The following is a 15480-nucleotide window of genomic DNA, read 5'->3' on the forward strand; positions in this document are numbered from 1 at the left end:
AAAAAACAACTAGTGCTTTTAAAATGTTTTAAACTACTTTGTTCACAACCATTATATATATTGATTATAAAATTCAAATCCCATAAAGGTAGGTAACAAATTTCATAGTGCTTTCTGTATTACGTATTTTGCCTCTTTTGAGAACTAATTGAAGATTGATATGTATTTCTCCACATTCTTTCCACTTTTATATGAAATTTATGTAAGATTATAGTGTTTTTTAAAGAAACTTATACAAGTTCTTAGGCTATTTTATAAAAATTAGGGAGTAATTTTAATAGTTTGTAAAGATACATTGTGAAGTATTGCATTTTTTTCATTTTTTTAAAGTGCACATTTATAGATCTAATCTCATGACTGAATACTAACCAAATTAAGGTTAATTTGTACTGTTAATCCTAACATGTAGGAAAGAAAAGATATTGTTCAAATTTAGAGACTTCATCCTCCTTTAAACTTGGAGATGGTGCTACATCTGTGTGTGCTTGTGTTTTAGATGCTGTTTTAGGAGTAAAGCTTTAGAGCTAATAGTTCTGTGGAGTGCTTTTTCCCCACCTTGCTTTGTTTTCCTTAAAGGAAGTTCAGCCAGGTGGTGGGGTGCGTTCCTGAAGTCTAGCTCTCTGGGAGGCTGGGGTGTGAGGATTGTGCATCCCAAGCCAGCCTAGAACATAACGAGGCCCTCTCTCAAGACCAAGCCAAACCAAACCAAAAGACTTATTTTTATTACCAAGCAATTTATTTATTATTCACAGTGATAGAAATATATATGACATTTGAAATGTTCTGCATTTCTTTCACAGATACCACTTCTTACCCATTTAGCTTTTTACAAAGAACGTTCTTTATGAGTAGGACCAACACTTTTCATCCCTGTGACTTCCTGGCACGTAGTACTTGTCACAGTCTAGCTTCTGGCATTATTTGTAGCCTGAAGAAGTGAAGACTTTGGGAAATATGTTTCAGTGAAATACCTACATGCCCGTGATGTGAATTCTTTTGGTTCTAACCTAGTTTTTATTTCTTTTGTTCATGTCCGTGTATCATCCTCTTGAACAGAGTTTTTAAAAACTTATTTCTAACCCCTGACATCACTTATGGATGATCTGTCAGCCTCCTCTGACTTGATCCTTCTGTGACTGTCAAGATAGTGTTTTTCATTAGATCTGTAATAGAGGAAGCTCTGTCTCTCTGAATGTGGGGAATCGTTCAGTAATGGTTCCTGAAGACACTGTCTTCTACTTCTGCTCCTTCTTTTAATCATATCTGTGTTGTGTAGCTTAATATTCATGTCTGCTGTAAAAGTCCATAGCATAATCTTGCAAAAGCTTTTGATTTCTGTTTTGCTTGACATGTTTAATATGTACAGTGGGGCATCTTGCTGTAGTTGAAATGAGCAGACACTTTACAATCAGATGTATGTAGGAACAAAGCTCAGCTGTGTTGCTTCCTCGGACTGTGACCCTGCGCCATCGTTTAACATCACATTGGCCTCGACATGTTGATTTGTGAAATGCGGATGCTGCAGTGCAGGGTTGTGGTGAAGCCTTAACCGAGATTCGCATAGAACCCTCTCAGAAGGCTGTCACAGAGCGGGGGCTGCTTGTGGGAATGCAGGGATCATCAGCGGTCTGTGCTCCTGGGGAGTCCACGGCAGTGACGAGACAGCCCTGCAGGGCGGCAGGTAGGGGATGCAGTTGTAGGGCCATGTGGAGAGAGTTTATAAAGGCGGAATGCGTTGCCATGCTCGTGTCATAGAGAAGAGCAGTGGTCAGGTGGAGGGTCTCCAAGCGCTTTCCATCATGAAGGGTGATAGCATTCAAACTTGATGCTTATTTGACCCCTATTCTTTGTTTGTTTGTTTGTTTGTTTATTTGGTACAAGGTCTCGCTACGCAGCTCATACTTGTAGTGATCCTCCTGTTTCAGCCTCCCCAGCTCTGGGATTACAGGTGTGTATCACCATGCTGGGTTTTGGGGCCAGCACAGTGCGCCTGGGCTTCCGGGACCAGCACAGCATGCGATACCAGGAATGAACTCAAGTGCTTGCCTAGCAGGCGCTTAGACCTCAGAGCTGTCTCCTTAGCCCAGCCCCTATTCTAATCATGTGCTACTTATGCGTTTTTGTTCAATATGCTTATTTCTAACAAACATGCATTCAGAGTAAGAAATAGCAGGTAAGAACTTCATTTTTACTGTCTCATGATACTGTTGAGAACAGATGTTAAAGTTGAGTTCCAAGTGCCAAGAGGCTCCTTAGTCCTGTTCCAGGAGGCAGGGGTGTTATTCCCAAGCAAGTGCTACAGTGTCTTTGCCAGCACGTGTCTATAGCAGACCATGTCGCCGTAGACCGCACAGGCATAGGAATGAAGGGACACAAGCGAAGGGAGGTGGTGCTTTCTGGTTACAGACCTGCCGTCGTTTGCGATGTCACAGAACCTTTCAGTTCCCAGTGGCATTCAGTGGTGCCAACAGGCTCTGCTTGATTCTCTTCTTTTCTGATAGTGCAGTGAACTGGAGAATGTAAAAAAGGAAGACATCCTACGGCACTTGGTGGCGTCTTTCCTGACCCCTAGACATTAATAAAGTCATGGCATTGAATTTATTTTACATTGTTTATGACTTTTCTAGTCATCATGTTTTATTGTGAATGTTGCAGGCCAAAGAACAGACAGGAGCGACAGCATCCGTCATTTATGTCCCTCCTCCTTTCGCTGCCGCTGCCATTGATGAAGCTATTGAGGCAGAAATGCCCTTGGTGGTGTGCATTACAGAAGGTATCCCGCAGCAGGACATGGTGCGTGTCAAGCACAAGTTGCTCCGCCAGGGAAAGACGAGGCTGATCGGCCCGAACTGCCCCGGAGTCATCAATGTGAGTGCGAAAAGTAACAACAGCCTCAGCTGTAGCCTCTCCCAAAGCCGAGCAGCTTTGAATGAATGTGAATGTGTTGTGTGTGTGACCTACGAGTTCCGGCGTGTACTAAAAACTTGTCTGCAACTATAATTTACTGTTTTTCAGCCTGGAGAATGCAAAATAGGCATCATGCCTGGCCATATTCATAAGAAAGGAAGAATTGGTGAGTGTATTTGTTATTTTCTTACAGGGTTTTTTTTTATGATTATACATAGTTTATTTTATTTTTTAATTTTATTTTATTGAGAAACAGATATCAATGAGACACTTCCCAAGCTGATTAATAGGACATTTTCAATAATTAATACATTGCACATTGTTATCGTCTCAGCGGTCATCCACAGCGCAAGAAGCAGCAAGGACATCTTGTTCAAACACTACTACTACAAATCTTTCCTCTTACTCAACCAAGCGAAAGCAGCTGTACATCTATCCTAACTATTCTGTATATACAAATACAAAATGGTCCTTCCTCTGTATCCCCCCTCTCCAGTTCAGTCCTGTCAGAGATGGGTATTCTATTGGCATCTAAATATTACAGGTGCTTGAATTCAGCAAAACAATACAACACAGTCCAGTAGTCCACAATAGTAGGGGGTTGTCCGAAGAAGTTGTTGACTAGAGCCTTTTACATCTCATTTAAACTCTCATAACTCACAGACACTTTGTGACTGCAAATCATTTTAGTGAAATTTATCTGTTTTGCAGTGAAATGATTCTGTATTCTGAGTACAGTGAGAAGCAGTTACAGTTCCACATAGTGAAGAGGCTAGAGGTTTTAAAGTAAAGACTTGGTTTTTTCTACTCAGCACCCTGTAGAATCTGCCATGTGTTCGCTTGTATCACAGTTAATTTCACGCTATTGCTAACAGTATTCTATGCTGTGGTTTTCCTGCATCTTACCCATTCTCTCACAGCCAACATTTGAGTTGGCTCTGGGTTTAAGCCTTAGGAACGAGGCTAAGGTGAACATTTGTGTGCAGACCTTTTGAAGGACATGTTTTCATTTCTTTTGAGGGATGAAATTAATAGGTCATAAAGTGGAGTGTGGCCAGTTTTTAAGTGGCTATTTTGTTTTTGCTTTGTTTTTTTCTCAGTACTGGGTATTGAACTTAGGACCTTGTGCTTGCTAGGCAGGTACCTGTGCCACCGAGCTACATCTCAGCCCCAAATAGTCTTTCATTTTGCTAAGTGGCTGTTTTATTTTTGTATGTGGTCAATTTTTAAAGAAATTGCCAAATAGTTTTGCAATGTGGCTCTATCATTTTACATTCTTACTGTTAATGTATGGGTGTGGCAGTTGCTTTTTATCTTTACATTTATTTTAGTCTTCTTTAATTTAGTCGCAGTATTGGCAATGAAATGGTGTCTCATAAAAAATTATGTAAAAATCTTGACATGATATTTTATGAAACAAAAACAGCTAAGAGATTCTATTTCATTATTGTTTGGGCATGATAGGGAAAGACCTCTAAGAGAAAGTAACATTGAAGTTTATTTTTATTTATTTATTTATTTTTTGTGGAACCAGGGATTGAACTCAGGCCCTTGCGCTTACCAGGCAAGCGCTTATTCTACTGAGCTATCTCCCCAGCCCTGTATGTATGTATGTATGTATGTATGTATGTATGTAGGACAGTGTCTACAGGGTCTCACTACATAGATCACACTTGTAGTGCTTCTCCTGTTTTCAGCCTCCCAAGTGCTGGGATTACAGGTGTGTGCACCACCACGCCCAGTCTCAGTCCCTGTCTCAGCATGTCCCAGGGGCGGAGCCAGCATGGCACGTCGGGGATCCAACCCTAGTAGTCCCTCCATCTGCCTGAGCAGGCACTTTAGTCCACTGAGCTGTCTGGCCAGCCACACTGAAGCTTTTGGTGTGGACCTGTAGGGATGGTGCGGGGGAGGCAAAGGACTCTGTTTTAGTGGAGCAGATGTAAAAGGGTAGGACAACATACAGATTTTCAGGAAGCAATGTAGGTTTTACTAGCATTGCTTGTAGTCGTAAAGTAACTTTAGCTAATAATGTACCTTTTCTCTAATCTAATCTTAAAGACCTCCCTACTTTTAGCCTTTTATTTTTTGAAGATACTGTGATCTGGATGGAAAATCAAAGAATGAGTTTTATGTACACTAATGTTAGTTGCTCAGAATGTGACTTAGCTTACCACATGATAGTCTATCACATAAACATCTAATATTTTTGGATTCTTTTCCTTTAAGGCATTGTCTCCAGATCAGGCACCCTGACTTATGAAGCCGTTCATCAGACAACACAAGTTGGCTTGGGGCAGTCTTTGTGCGTCGGTGAGCAATTCTTGCTAAAATCATTTTCTATGGAGTATAGTGTCTTCATTGAGTGAATAGAATGACAATAGATTAGATTATTTATAAGAAATTTCAATACCATTTTATTTTTAAAAAGATATTACAATCTCAAATTTAATTTGCTTAATTGTGAAGTTTTTCTACATGTCATTTTTCAAGATGCATGGTTTGAAATTTGAGTTTTAGTTTGAAGAACAGATATCCTGGGATGTTTGCACATCATCAGTGGCTGGAAGATCAATTATTTCGGTGTGAAGAGATGTTTCCTTATTTTAGGCCTTCTGTTATAGTAATTATATTCAGTTCTTTGTAGTTACTGAATTCACCTGTGTGTGTGTATGTGTGTGTCAGTTGGACACTGAACCCAGGTCCTTCACACTGAGGTGCATCCCCTGCCCTTTTTTTGTTTTGAGACATGGTCTTGCTTACTGACTTGCCCAGGCTGGGCTTGAACTTGCCAGCTTTCTGCCTCAGCCACCCACAGTGCTGAGGTTACAGCTGTGTGCCTCCTCGCCTAGATGTTGGCACTTCTGAGCTGACTGGTTGTGCTGTTACAGCCTTATTGAGCCTTATTGAGCAGACAGTTGAGGAAGTTACCTTCTCTAGGACTTTTCTTTTTACCATAGCACACTGCTTTCCACTTAAAAAAAATATAAATTCTAGTATGTTTTTGTATTTTAAAATAATTTCAGGGGTTTTTTTTGGCCAAAAGCTAGGTAAATTTCTGGTTTTATAACTTTCTTAAAATCCTTAGAGTATCTTTTTAAAAGCCTTTCAGAAATTTCTATTCTGTACTAAATTATAAAACATAGTTCTGGAATATCCATAAATTCAAATTTAAGATATTAATTGAACCTTTCTATTTACAAAGCATAACCAGTCTTAGGCGCAGTGCAGTGTGATGGAGAGCCACAAGTTGTGAAACAGATTTGCCAGTTCCATCTTCTCCAAATTGAATTTTTAATATATAAGCAGAGGGGGAGAATGTGCATCTCACACAAGGCAGCACAGTCAGTGACAGCCGGGTCTAACCCGAAGTGGAGGATTTGATACGCGGCTGGCACTAATGCTGGCTCCCTTCTTCAATGTCATTTTTCAGAGATGCACTGAAAAGTAAAATCATTCGTGGCCTCAGTAAGTTTATAATTTTAAAAATAAACAAAACCTACATTATAGGGAACATTTCGGGCTTTTTCTTTTTTGAGGCAGGGCTTCACTAGGTAGTGCAGGCTGGCCTTGAACTCACTTCGTAGCCTAGGCTGGCAGCCTCTGGAGTGCTGGGATCACAGGCACGCCCACCACGTCTGTCTGTTGAGGAACATTTATGTGACTCCCAGTCGCTTGTCCTTTGGAGTCTGTGCTATAAGAGCCCCCATATGCAGGTCCTGTCATCCTGCCTGGGCCTGCAGGTGGCAGAGCGTGCGGTATCAAAGAAAGCTTTAATTTGTGCAAAGAAATTTCAAAAAGTTTAATCTTTTCCTATGGTATAATGTTAGCTTGCAACACAAGTTACCATTTTTAAAAAGTTTAGAGCAGCACAAGTCAGAAAAGCTAAATCTTGGGAACAACCTCTATGCCTGTCAACGGGTGAATGGATAAAAAAGATGAGGTATTTATACACAGTGGAGGACCACTCTGCCATAAAAAGATCACTTGAGTCCTTTGTAGGAAAAAGGATGCACCTCGAGACTGTAACGTTAAGTGAACTAAATCAGACACCTAGGTGTAAATATTGCATGGTTCCTCTTATTTGAGGAATCCAGAGTAAAATAACAAATGGATGATAGGGAATAGAGAGATCATCCTCAAAGGGAAGGGATGAAGAGATGGAGGGATGGAAAGAAGGGTGGAAAAAGGAATGGACATGTTTTACGTGCACAGGCCAGCTTCACGCAGGGAACATAAACGTTATGTGCTGTGCATGTAGACTTGAACAAGAGTCAAGCCTAGGTAATTCTGTGAGCAGGAAGAGGTTTGTGTGAAGGCTCACAACAAAAAGAAGGGCTTTTTTTTCCCCCTGCAAATAAGCCACTTCCATTTATATCTATCCATACAAACAAAACTAAATGTAGCATTTTGTAATATTTGAATGTTAAGTGAAGAGTGTTAGTACCTTCAGAAAAATTAAGGATAAGGGGCAGGCAGACTAAGAAGCCACTTGGACCATTTCTAGACCTGTTTTCCGTGGTTCATCCGTGCGTTTTCAGCTGATGCTGGTGTTCTTTGACCTTTTCAGGCATTGGAGGTGATCCTTTTAATGGAACAAATTTTATTGACTGCCTTGAAATCTTTCTGAGCGATTCAGGCACAGAAGGCATCATACTGATTGGTGAAATCGGTGGCAATGCAGAAGAAAATGCTGCAGAATTTTTGAAGCAACATAATTCTGTAAGTTGGGTTTGGAAAAATGTAGCTCTTGGTTCTTGTTTTAGAGGTTGCTTATAACTTTTCAAAGATCAGTTTTTCAAGAAAACTTAAAAGGTAACTGAACCTTTTTCTTAGCTGAGCCTTCTATACTGGACACTCAGAAAGTTCCAGACTCTCTGTGGGTCGGTTCTCCTTCCTCTTTCCCACAATGCCTCTGCTGTTTCTCTACCCTGAGCCTCCTCACCAGGTGCTTTGTGCTAAGTACGATGGCTTCCTGAGTGGCGAACATCAGGCCATCAGCCTGACAGTCCTGCCTGACACAAGGACTCCAGACTCACATTTTTTTTTAACTCATGATGTTTCTTCCTCAGGTTGTAGGAGAATTAGTGTTCTTTCCCTTCTTGAAGGCTGCCCTTGTAAAGCTCTTAGCCTCTGTACCCTTTTCCAGGATCTTGCCTTCCTCAAGGTCTGTCTTTCCTCATAGAATGGCTTTTCCTGTCAAAGATCAAGTAGAAAGGCTTTACTGTCTGCATGCTGTGGAGGCTTTCCATGTCGTATCTGCCTTGTCCTGATTTCATTTAGCTGAAGGGAATTAAGCTCAGTGTTCAGGGAGAAGTAGGCGGTAGCCCAGTGACTTCTTGCTGGCCTTTGTCGTGTCTGGGAGCTGTGGGGAGAAGTATACAGGCGATTTCTAAGAGTTTCTCTGACACAGATGAGTGACAAACCATCTTCAGAAGGCTAGGCGAGCAGATGGAAATACCTTTTCTCTTAATGCTTAAATGAATGAACTAAATGTCACCAAGAAGAATAGACATTGGATTGTTGAAGGGACAATAAGATCACCTACAAACTGGCATGGTTAAAGAATTCCCATGCGTGATTTAGGGGCTTTTCAAGGACAATTTCGAGCATCTTTTCTCCTGTGGTGATCTTAAGCCCTGGCTTTGCCATAAGATGTGACTCAACTGTCCCTTCACTCCGGGTCACTTTCCTTGTTTGTTGTGCACTCCGCAGTGTTCAGCAGTCTGGCTTCAGTTTGCCATGGAGAAACTCTGTGACCTTGGGAGTTGTTTGTAACCTTGCTGGCCCTCGGAGTTTATTCATTGGCAAAGTGAGGATGCAACAGTACAACCTAGAATGTTGTGAGGGCCGTAAAGTTCAGGTGGCTGAATAACAAGCAGGAAAGTAATCCTGGCACCTGGCAGTTGAGCTATGTGCTGCTACTGCGTCTTACTCTACTGACATTGTTTTTACAGGGCTCCTGGTGGGCCATCATTGTTCATCGACTCTGTGAAATCCCCTTGGTTTCCTACTACTTTTCCTCCCTCAATCTGTTTTTTTTTTTTTTTTTTGAGGAACCGGGGATTGAACTCAGGCCTTTGCGCTCGCCAGGGAAGCACTTATTCCACTGAGCCACCTCCCTGGCCCCTCAATCTGTCTTCTAGGCCTGTTCCTAAAACATGATGAGTGACTGCCTTGTGTAATCAACAGCGTACTTGTGTGGGCTCCAAAGCAGGAGTGTCCTCCGTTCACTCATCACATTTTAGGAACAGGCCTAGAGGACAGATCGAGGGGACATCTTACTCCAATCTCCAATCTTACTCCAATCTCCTAACCATCTACTTTATTCTTTCATTTATTTACTATTCTCAGTGCTTCCTGTCCTAGAGGAAGCTCCAAAATGCAAGACTTTCTGGTTATCTTGCATTCAGAAAGTTACAAAGTTTGAAATTTTAGTAAAAGCTGACTTCTCATTAGTAAAAGAGATTTAAGTTAACATGACACTTGTCTTAGTTACTCTTTTCTCATTGCTGGGACAAATACCCAACACTCAAAATGAAGGCAGGAAAGGTTTATTTAGCTCACAGTTACTGGAGGTTTCAGTCCATACTTATCTGGGTCCAACGCAGAGCAGCACATAGCAGAGGGCAACCTTTCATGGCAGCAGCAAAGAGCAAGAGTGCAAGGGAGGGGTAGCAGCAGCTCAAGCAGCTGGCTTCTCTTCTCACCTTACATTGTAATGCAAATTACCTGCCCCAGGGCAGGGTCAGCAACCACACCCACAGTAATCAATCACAAACTCCAGAAGCCGCCCCAAGACTGCATGAGGTTTTGGGGGGATACCTAGACACAAACCATAACACACTGTACAGCTAAAATGAATATTAAAATGTATGTTGGCCCAACTCTGAATCCTTTGAACTTAGTGGAGAAGCTAAGCATACATCTTCTCTTCCTTTTGGCTGTTTTCTTATTCTTGGTTAGTTCCCGTGGAGCTCATTGTTATTGAGAATCTAATGTCCACAAAGTCAGAGATGAACCTGATACGTGAAACACTCAGCGCAGTGCTTGGCACGGAGTACACCCTCCGTAGTGTTGCCTGCTGCTGTTATCATTATGACATCAATTACTTGGGAACGTCATGCTGTTACCATTATCTTGATTCTTTGAATATGATGCTGTTGTCCTCCATTCATGAATGAGAAACAGGCACAGGACGATTGGTGACCTGCCAGCAGTGGTGCCCAGCACAGGACGGGTGGGCTCGCACTCTGTGTTCTCCGTTACTCTGTAGCTGTGTGCATCATTGCAGGGTAGGGGAACAAAGCCCAGTGGGACCAAGACTCCCCGTGCATCTTTCTGCTTCGACACTTTCACTTTGCTCCTCACTCTATGTCTTGTTTTCAGCTTACACCTCTCTGTAGTCTGCTAAACCTCCAGTGGCTCTTTTTGTTAGTGGGACCTAGTGTACATTTGTTTGACATATTAGGCCTGTCACAATCTTGTTTCTTCCCAGTATAACAATATTCTCGCTTTGGGCGATTGTGAGAGAAGATCCACTGGAGAGTAGAACCGCTCCAATGTGAGGTTCTCATCTTTGTGTGGAGATGCAGGCAGTGAGCAGTGACTGTGGAGTCTTTGCGTAATTCTGTGCCTTGGGTACTGCACTTGGGCATTGAGAAGTAGGCGAGAGCATGGTCCCTGGGTCCAGGGAACCCAGCACTTAGTAGGGGCTGCCTGGAAGCAGCTCCCAGCCAGTGCGCTGAGTAGAACCTTAGAAACGTAAAAAGCACAGGAGGTTCACAGGGAGATCACCAGGCGCAGGACCATTTGTGTAGCTTGTGGGAAGAAGAAGCAGGAAAGGCTTTGGAAGAAGAGGCTTGAGCCAGGTCTTAAAAGCTAAGTAAAAATGTGTGAGGTGTCCAGAAGGCATGGAGGGTGATCTCAGCAGAGGCGCAGAGGCTGGATTCCTGGAGACCGTGTGAGCCATGCAGCACCTCCTGAGCGGGGGGGCCGTGGAGCTGGCCGTGCTAGGGCTCGGGACCTGCAGGCGCTGATTGCTCCTAAACTAAGCCAAGTCAGTTTTACTTATGAATGTTTTTGGTTTTGATGAAGCAATAAGAATCATCAGTTTTAGGGGCAGGGGGATAGCTCAGCGACTTAAGCACTTGCCTGTTAAGTGCAAGGTCCTGAGTTCAAAAAAAGAATCATCAGTTTTATTAAATCTTCATCCTCAGGCCCATGTCTTGTGCTGAGAGGGGAAGTAAACCACCTCACACCTGAGTTGCGGGCTTTCCATGGAGCAGTAGTTTTACTTGAAAGAATGATTGACAGAAGAACTGGTCCTTCAGATTGGGTACTCTAAGACTTCTCAAAATGAGCCAGGCAAACTTGCCATATCAAGGGAAGCAACTGATTGCATTTGTTGCTAATGATAAAAATTGAGCTTTCATGTGAATGTTAAAATTTTGGGAAAGTTTGTCGCCATGTGCTTAAGTCTTAAGTGAGTTGGTGATTCTGGTGGCTGTGTACTGAGTGGCGCAGTGAGTTGGTGCTTGGAGGATCTGCGCCACTCAGTGCACTGACATTTCGCAGGTTGTCAGTGCCCCTTAAGGAGTCATTGTGGTTTGAGTCATTTAAAGTGCAAGGTAGACTAGTGGATTTCAAAATAAGAAAGGACGAAAAGTTCATTGCGTTTTCAGATCCTGGCACTGCACCTGACAAGTAAGAAATGTCTTATAGTACTGAGAAATTACTACTTTAGGAGATTTACGTAGTGTCAGAAGAGTATCTATAGTTACCTGTAAGGCAACTGAAACGCTTCTCCATATTATAATTTTATATCTCTGTGAGGCTAGATTTTCTTCTTATATTTTAGCTAAATGAACATTTTACAGCAAATTGAACTTTGTATTTAAAAGCATTTACCAAAAAAAAAAGTATTTATCATTTGACGTTAAGGTAAAGAGTCAAGAGTTGTAAACATTAAATGTATAATGCAGGGCCGATGAGATAGCTCAGCAGGCTAAGCGCCTGCTTAGGCAAGTGCACGGACCAGGGTTCATTCCATAGCACCACATGCCTCACCAGCCCTGTCCTTGGGTGCACTGAGTCCAAGACCGGGTGTGGTGGCGCACACCTGTCATCCCAGCGCTGGGGTGGCTGAAAGCAGGAAGATCATTACAGCTCTGAGCTGTGTAGGGAGACCTTGTAACAAGTACATTAAAAAAAAAAGTATAATGCTACTCTTTTCACTGAGATGTTTTAAAATGCTGTTTTGTAAGCTTAATTTTTTATTGTATGTTTGTGGTGCTTAATGATGACATTCATCTTGCGGAACTGGTGCAGATGTACATTGCGTCCTCATCATTTTTACCCTCCTTCCCTTCTGCCCTGCTTGTTCCCTCCTTCCCCCTTCCCCACAACCTCTTCCCTTGACAATAGTCTTAGTTTTAAAGAACGAATAAACAAGTACTTAAAACTCAGTTTTGATTTCTAATAGTTATCATTACATATGAAATGCAATACACTGATATTTATGCATATAGAAGCTGATACATTAGAATGGATTTCTACTGTGTATATAAAGAAAAGCTCTTTGAAATCCTCAATAATTTTTATAAGTGCAAGGGATCTGAAAAGTGCTCAGGCAGGGACAGAGGACAGTGAGTGCAGGCCCTGGAGAATATTCCACTGTGCCCAAGTTCCGCCCACTGTAGGGGATTTGCTTACCCGGATCCCCGATTACCGTTGGGCTGCTAGAGAATGGCGGTTATTAGTCATTGTGAAACTTCACCCTGCGTGCACATATTGCTGTATGGGATCTCTTGACTATTGATGTGTGACTGTATTTCATATTATTTATTCAACTGCACTTAAAGTCCGGAGCACAGAAATTCTTACGTTTTGTGAGGAGTTTAAAAAAAAAAAAATCTCTTTGATGTTTATGTACATTAGAGGTCACACATCGGATTGGAATTTGCTGAATAAAATCAATTCTTATCTTCCTTCTTAGACACCATAGGATTTCAGCATGGAAAGGGCTTTTTCTGTCAGGCGAGTGTAGCCATTTCCTTTCATAAGTAAGGAAGCAGAGGTGTGGAGAAGTGACCTGCGGTGGCCAGGGCCTGCGGTGTTAGCTGTCACAACTTGGATTCTTCCCAGTGCGTCTTCCCATGTCATCTTTTTCTGTTCGTTTATTAAGGGAGAACCAATAATGAATTAAGATATGAACTCAGGTTGAAGTAAAACAATCTGACCTTGAATTTTAAGGCATATCGCAAGTCATGCGAATTTTCAGGTGTGCTTTGTTGTTTGTCAAATGAAAGATTCTCACAACATGAGAACACTCACAAGGTGTTTGCAAAACAGCTTGTCCAGTAACATCCATTCTACTCAGTAGATATAAAGATTTACTCAGGATTCTTTTTCTGCATTTGTATGGAAAGTTGATACATCTTAAAGGAAAGTGTAGTAGTTACAGTTGCAGTTTAATACTCCTGTTGATTTTTTTAGGCTGCTTGTTGGGTTTTCATTTGCCCAAACCATTTATGGACTGTTTACTGTGGAGTGGTGGATTTGAGGTCCAGTTTCGGTTGACTTCTTCGTCAGAGTGTTTAAGATGCCACTGTCTCTCCAGGGTCCAAATGCCAAGCCTGTTGTGTCCTTCATTGCTGGACTGACCGCTCCTCCTGGGAGAAGAATGGGCCATGCAGGGGCAATTATTGCTGGAGGCAAGGGTGGAGCTAAAGAGAAGATTGCTGCCCTTCAGAGTGCAGGGGTGGTGGTCAGCATGTCCCCTGCGCAGCTGGGAACCACCATCTACAAGGTAGGTGTTAGCTGCCCTGCGCTTGACCAACATTAAGGGGCTTCTGAGTGGGGGCACAGCAGCTGTCCCGACAGCTTGGCCTCTTCTGGGTCTTAGTCATTTCATTTCATTCTGTTTGTTTATAATGTCCTAATTAAAAAAAACAAAAACAAAAACAAAACTTTCTGATTTTAAAGCTTTCCTCTTTTAAATGTTGGTATTTATTTTTCTGTGAGTGGCAAGGTATCGACATAGTAGTATTTTGGAGACCGTACCTGCCATGATTTCCAGTTTGAGGTATATGAGTGCGCGTTTGTGCGCGTGCGTGTGTGCGTGCGCGCGTGCGCACATACGTGCCATGTGTGCGGTGGATTGCCTGCATCTCTTCTCGTGTGACGTTGACTCAGGCGAGGCCTTCTGGGTGCAGCCAGCCTGACTACCCCGGTTTCTGTTGCCAGGCAGAGGGGCTGGAATCTGAGTAGCAAGCAAAAAAAGCTGTGTGCTGAGGCGTGCGTGGTGGAGGTCCCCTGGGGAGGGCGCAGGAGGGCGTGGCCTTGGCCTTCTTGCCTTGCTGGGCTGTGAGCCCTTGTTGCTTACAGGGTGGAGGTGCCAACTTTCAGCTGTTTGCCTTTTGCTTTAAATAGGCTATTGTGGTTTAAAATATTCTAAATGACAAAAGAACAAGAAAAGACAAAACAAACACAACAAAAACCTTACTTCACAGCATGGTGAAACAGGCACAAGTTGCTTTTCCAGTTTGGAAAGCTGTTGTTCTGATTTGGTATAATCTTCGCTCTTAGGGATAATAAAATGGGCTTGTTTTATTGAATCTATGCATATCCTGTCTTTTGGAATATAATAGCATGTGTAATAGTATTCTATGTGAAAAAATTAAAGTGTGTAGAATTTAATTTGAGACTAGGGGAGAGAAAACAAGCGCTTCCGTTCAGGCTGGACTGTGTCTTACCACTAGGCTCCAGTAGGTGGCGGCAGGTGCTCGCGCATTTTGTCCCGTTCTAATTGTTCCACTCTAAAAGCTGTGCTCTTCATTATTATTTAATGTATTTGTTCCAAGGATTGCTAAGGTTTTGACATTTTGTTCAAATTCTGAGTAGTTTTATTCTCTGCCAAAGAGAGCAGACCCGTCTCCATTGCCCTGCTAATAGTAATACTGCAGTGGGGGAAGAAGAACTATTTCATGTCTCTCAGCCTTTGGGTCTAGGAGACGTAAAGCTGCAGCTGTGTCTGACTTTTGAGCTTCGAGCTGGCACATTTGAAGGCTGTTCTGTGTGCCCTCACCCTGGCACGCTCCTTCTGTGATTATCTTAGCGATGGTAAGCTTCAGAATTGTTTGGACCATAAATACAATTTGGATCTTTTCTTCTGATCTCCTGTCTTATCCCTTTTATTTCTGAAGGAATTTGAAAAGAGGAAGATGCTGTGAAGGAACGGAGGTCCTGCGCCTGTGGAGGGGATCACGGCGGCGGCGGCAGCCGGCAGCGGCTCGCTCTCTTGTCCACCGACTGCGAACCCTTGTGCCGGACACAGGTCTTTCAGGGTAGCCGGCAACCAAAATGAGGCCTAGAATGTACTAAACAGATATTTTCACCTATTGTATAACAGAGACAGACAATAAATCTTGATTTGAATATGATTTTGAATACTTAGTATTCTTCCAATGTGGGTGGTGGGGAGAATGGGAGAAGCAGAGGGGTGTGTGTGTGTGTGTGTGTGTGTGAGAGAGAGAGAGAGAGAGAGAGAGAGAGAGAGACAGACAGACAGACAGA

At 42.6% G+C, this 15480-nt stretch overlaps 1 protein-coding gene across 1 annotated transcript in view; it reads left to right on the forward strand.

Annotated features, from left to right (window-relative positions):
- The window catches only part of Suclg1 (succinate-CoA ligase alpha subunit), a 32438-nt gene extending 17091 nt beyond the window's left edge, over positions 1-15347 (forward strand). Inside the window, exons 4-9 of the mRNA XM_004642813.3 lie at positions 2656-2868; positions 3016-3073; positions 5134-5217; positions 7475-7626; positions 13526-13714; positions 15111-15347. Of these exons, the coding sequence (XP_004642870.1) occupies positions 2656-2868; positions 3016-3073; positions 5134-5217; positions 7475-7626; positions 13526-13714; positions 15111-15137 (723 nt within the window). The 3' untranslated portion in view covers positions 15138-15347. The remainder of the gene's footprint in view (positions 1-2655; positions 2869-3015; positions 3074-5133; positions 5218-7474; positions 7627-13525; positions 13715-15110) is intronic.
- The last annotated feature ends 133 nt before the right edge of the window (positions 15348-15480 follow it).

This window comes from Octodon degus, unplaced genomic scaffold, assembly GCF_000260255.1.
Source record: "Octodon degus isolate 3935 unplaced genomic scaffold, OctDeg1.0 scaffold00162, whole genome shotgun sequence".
Taxonomy (NCBI): domain Eukaryota; kingdom Metazoa; phylum Chordata; class Mammalia; order Rodentia; family Octodontidae; genus Octodon; species Octodon degus.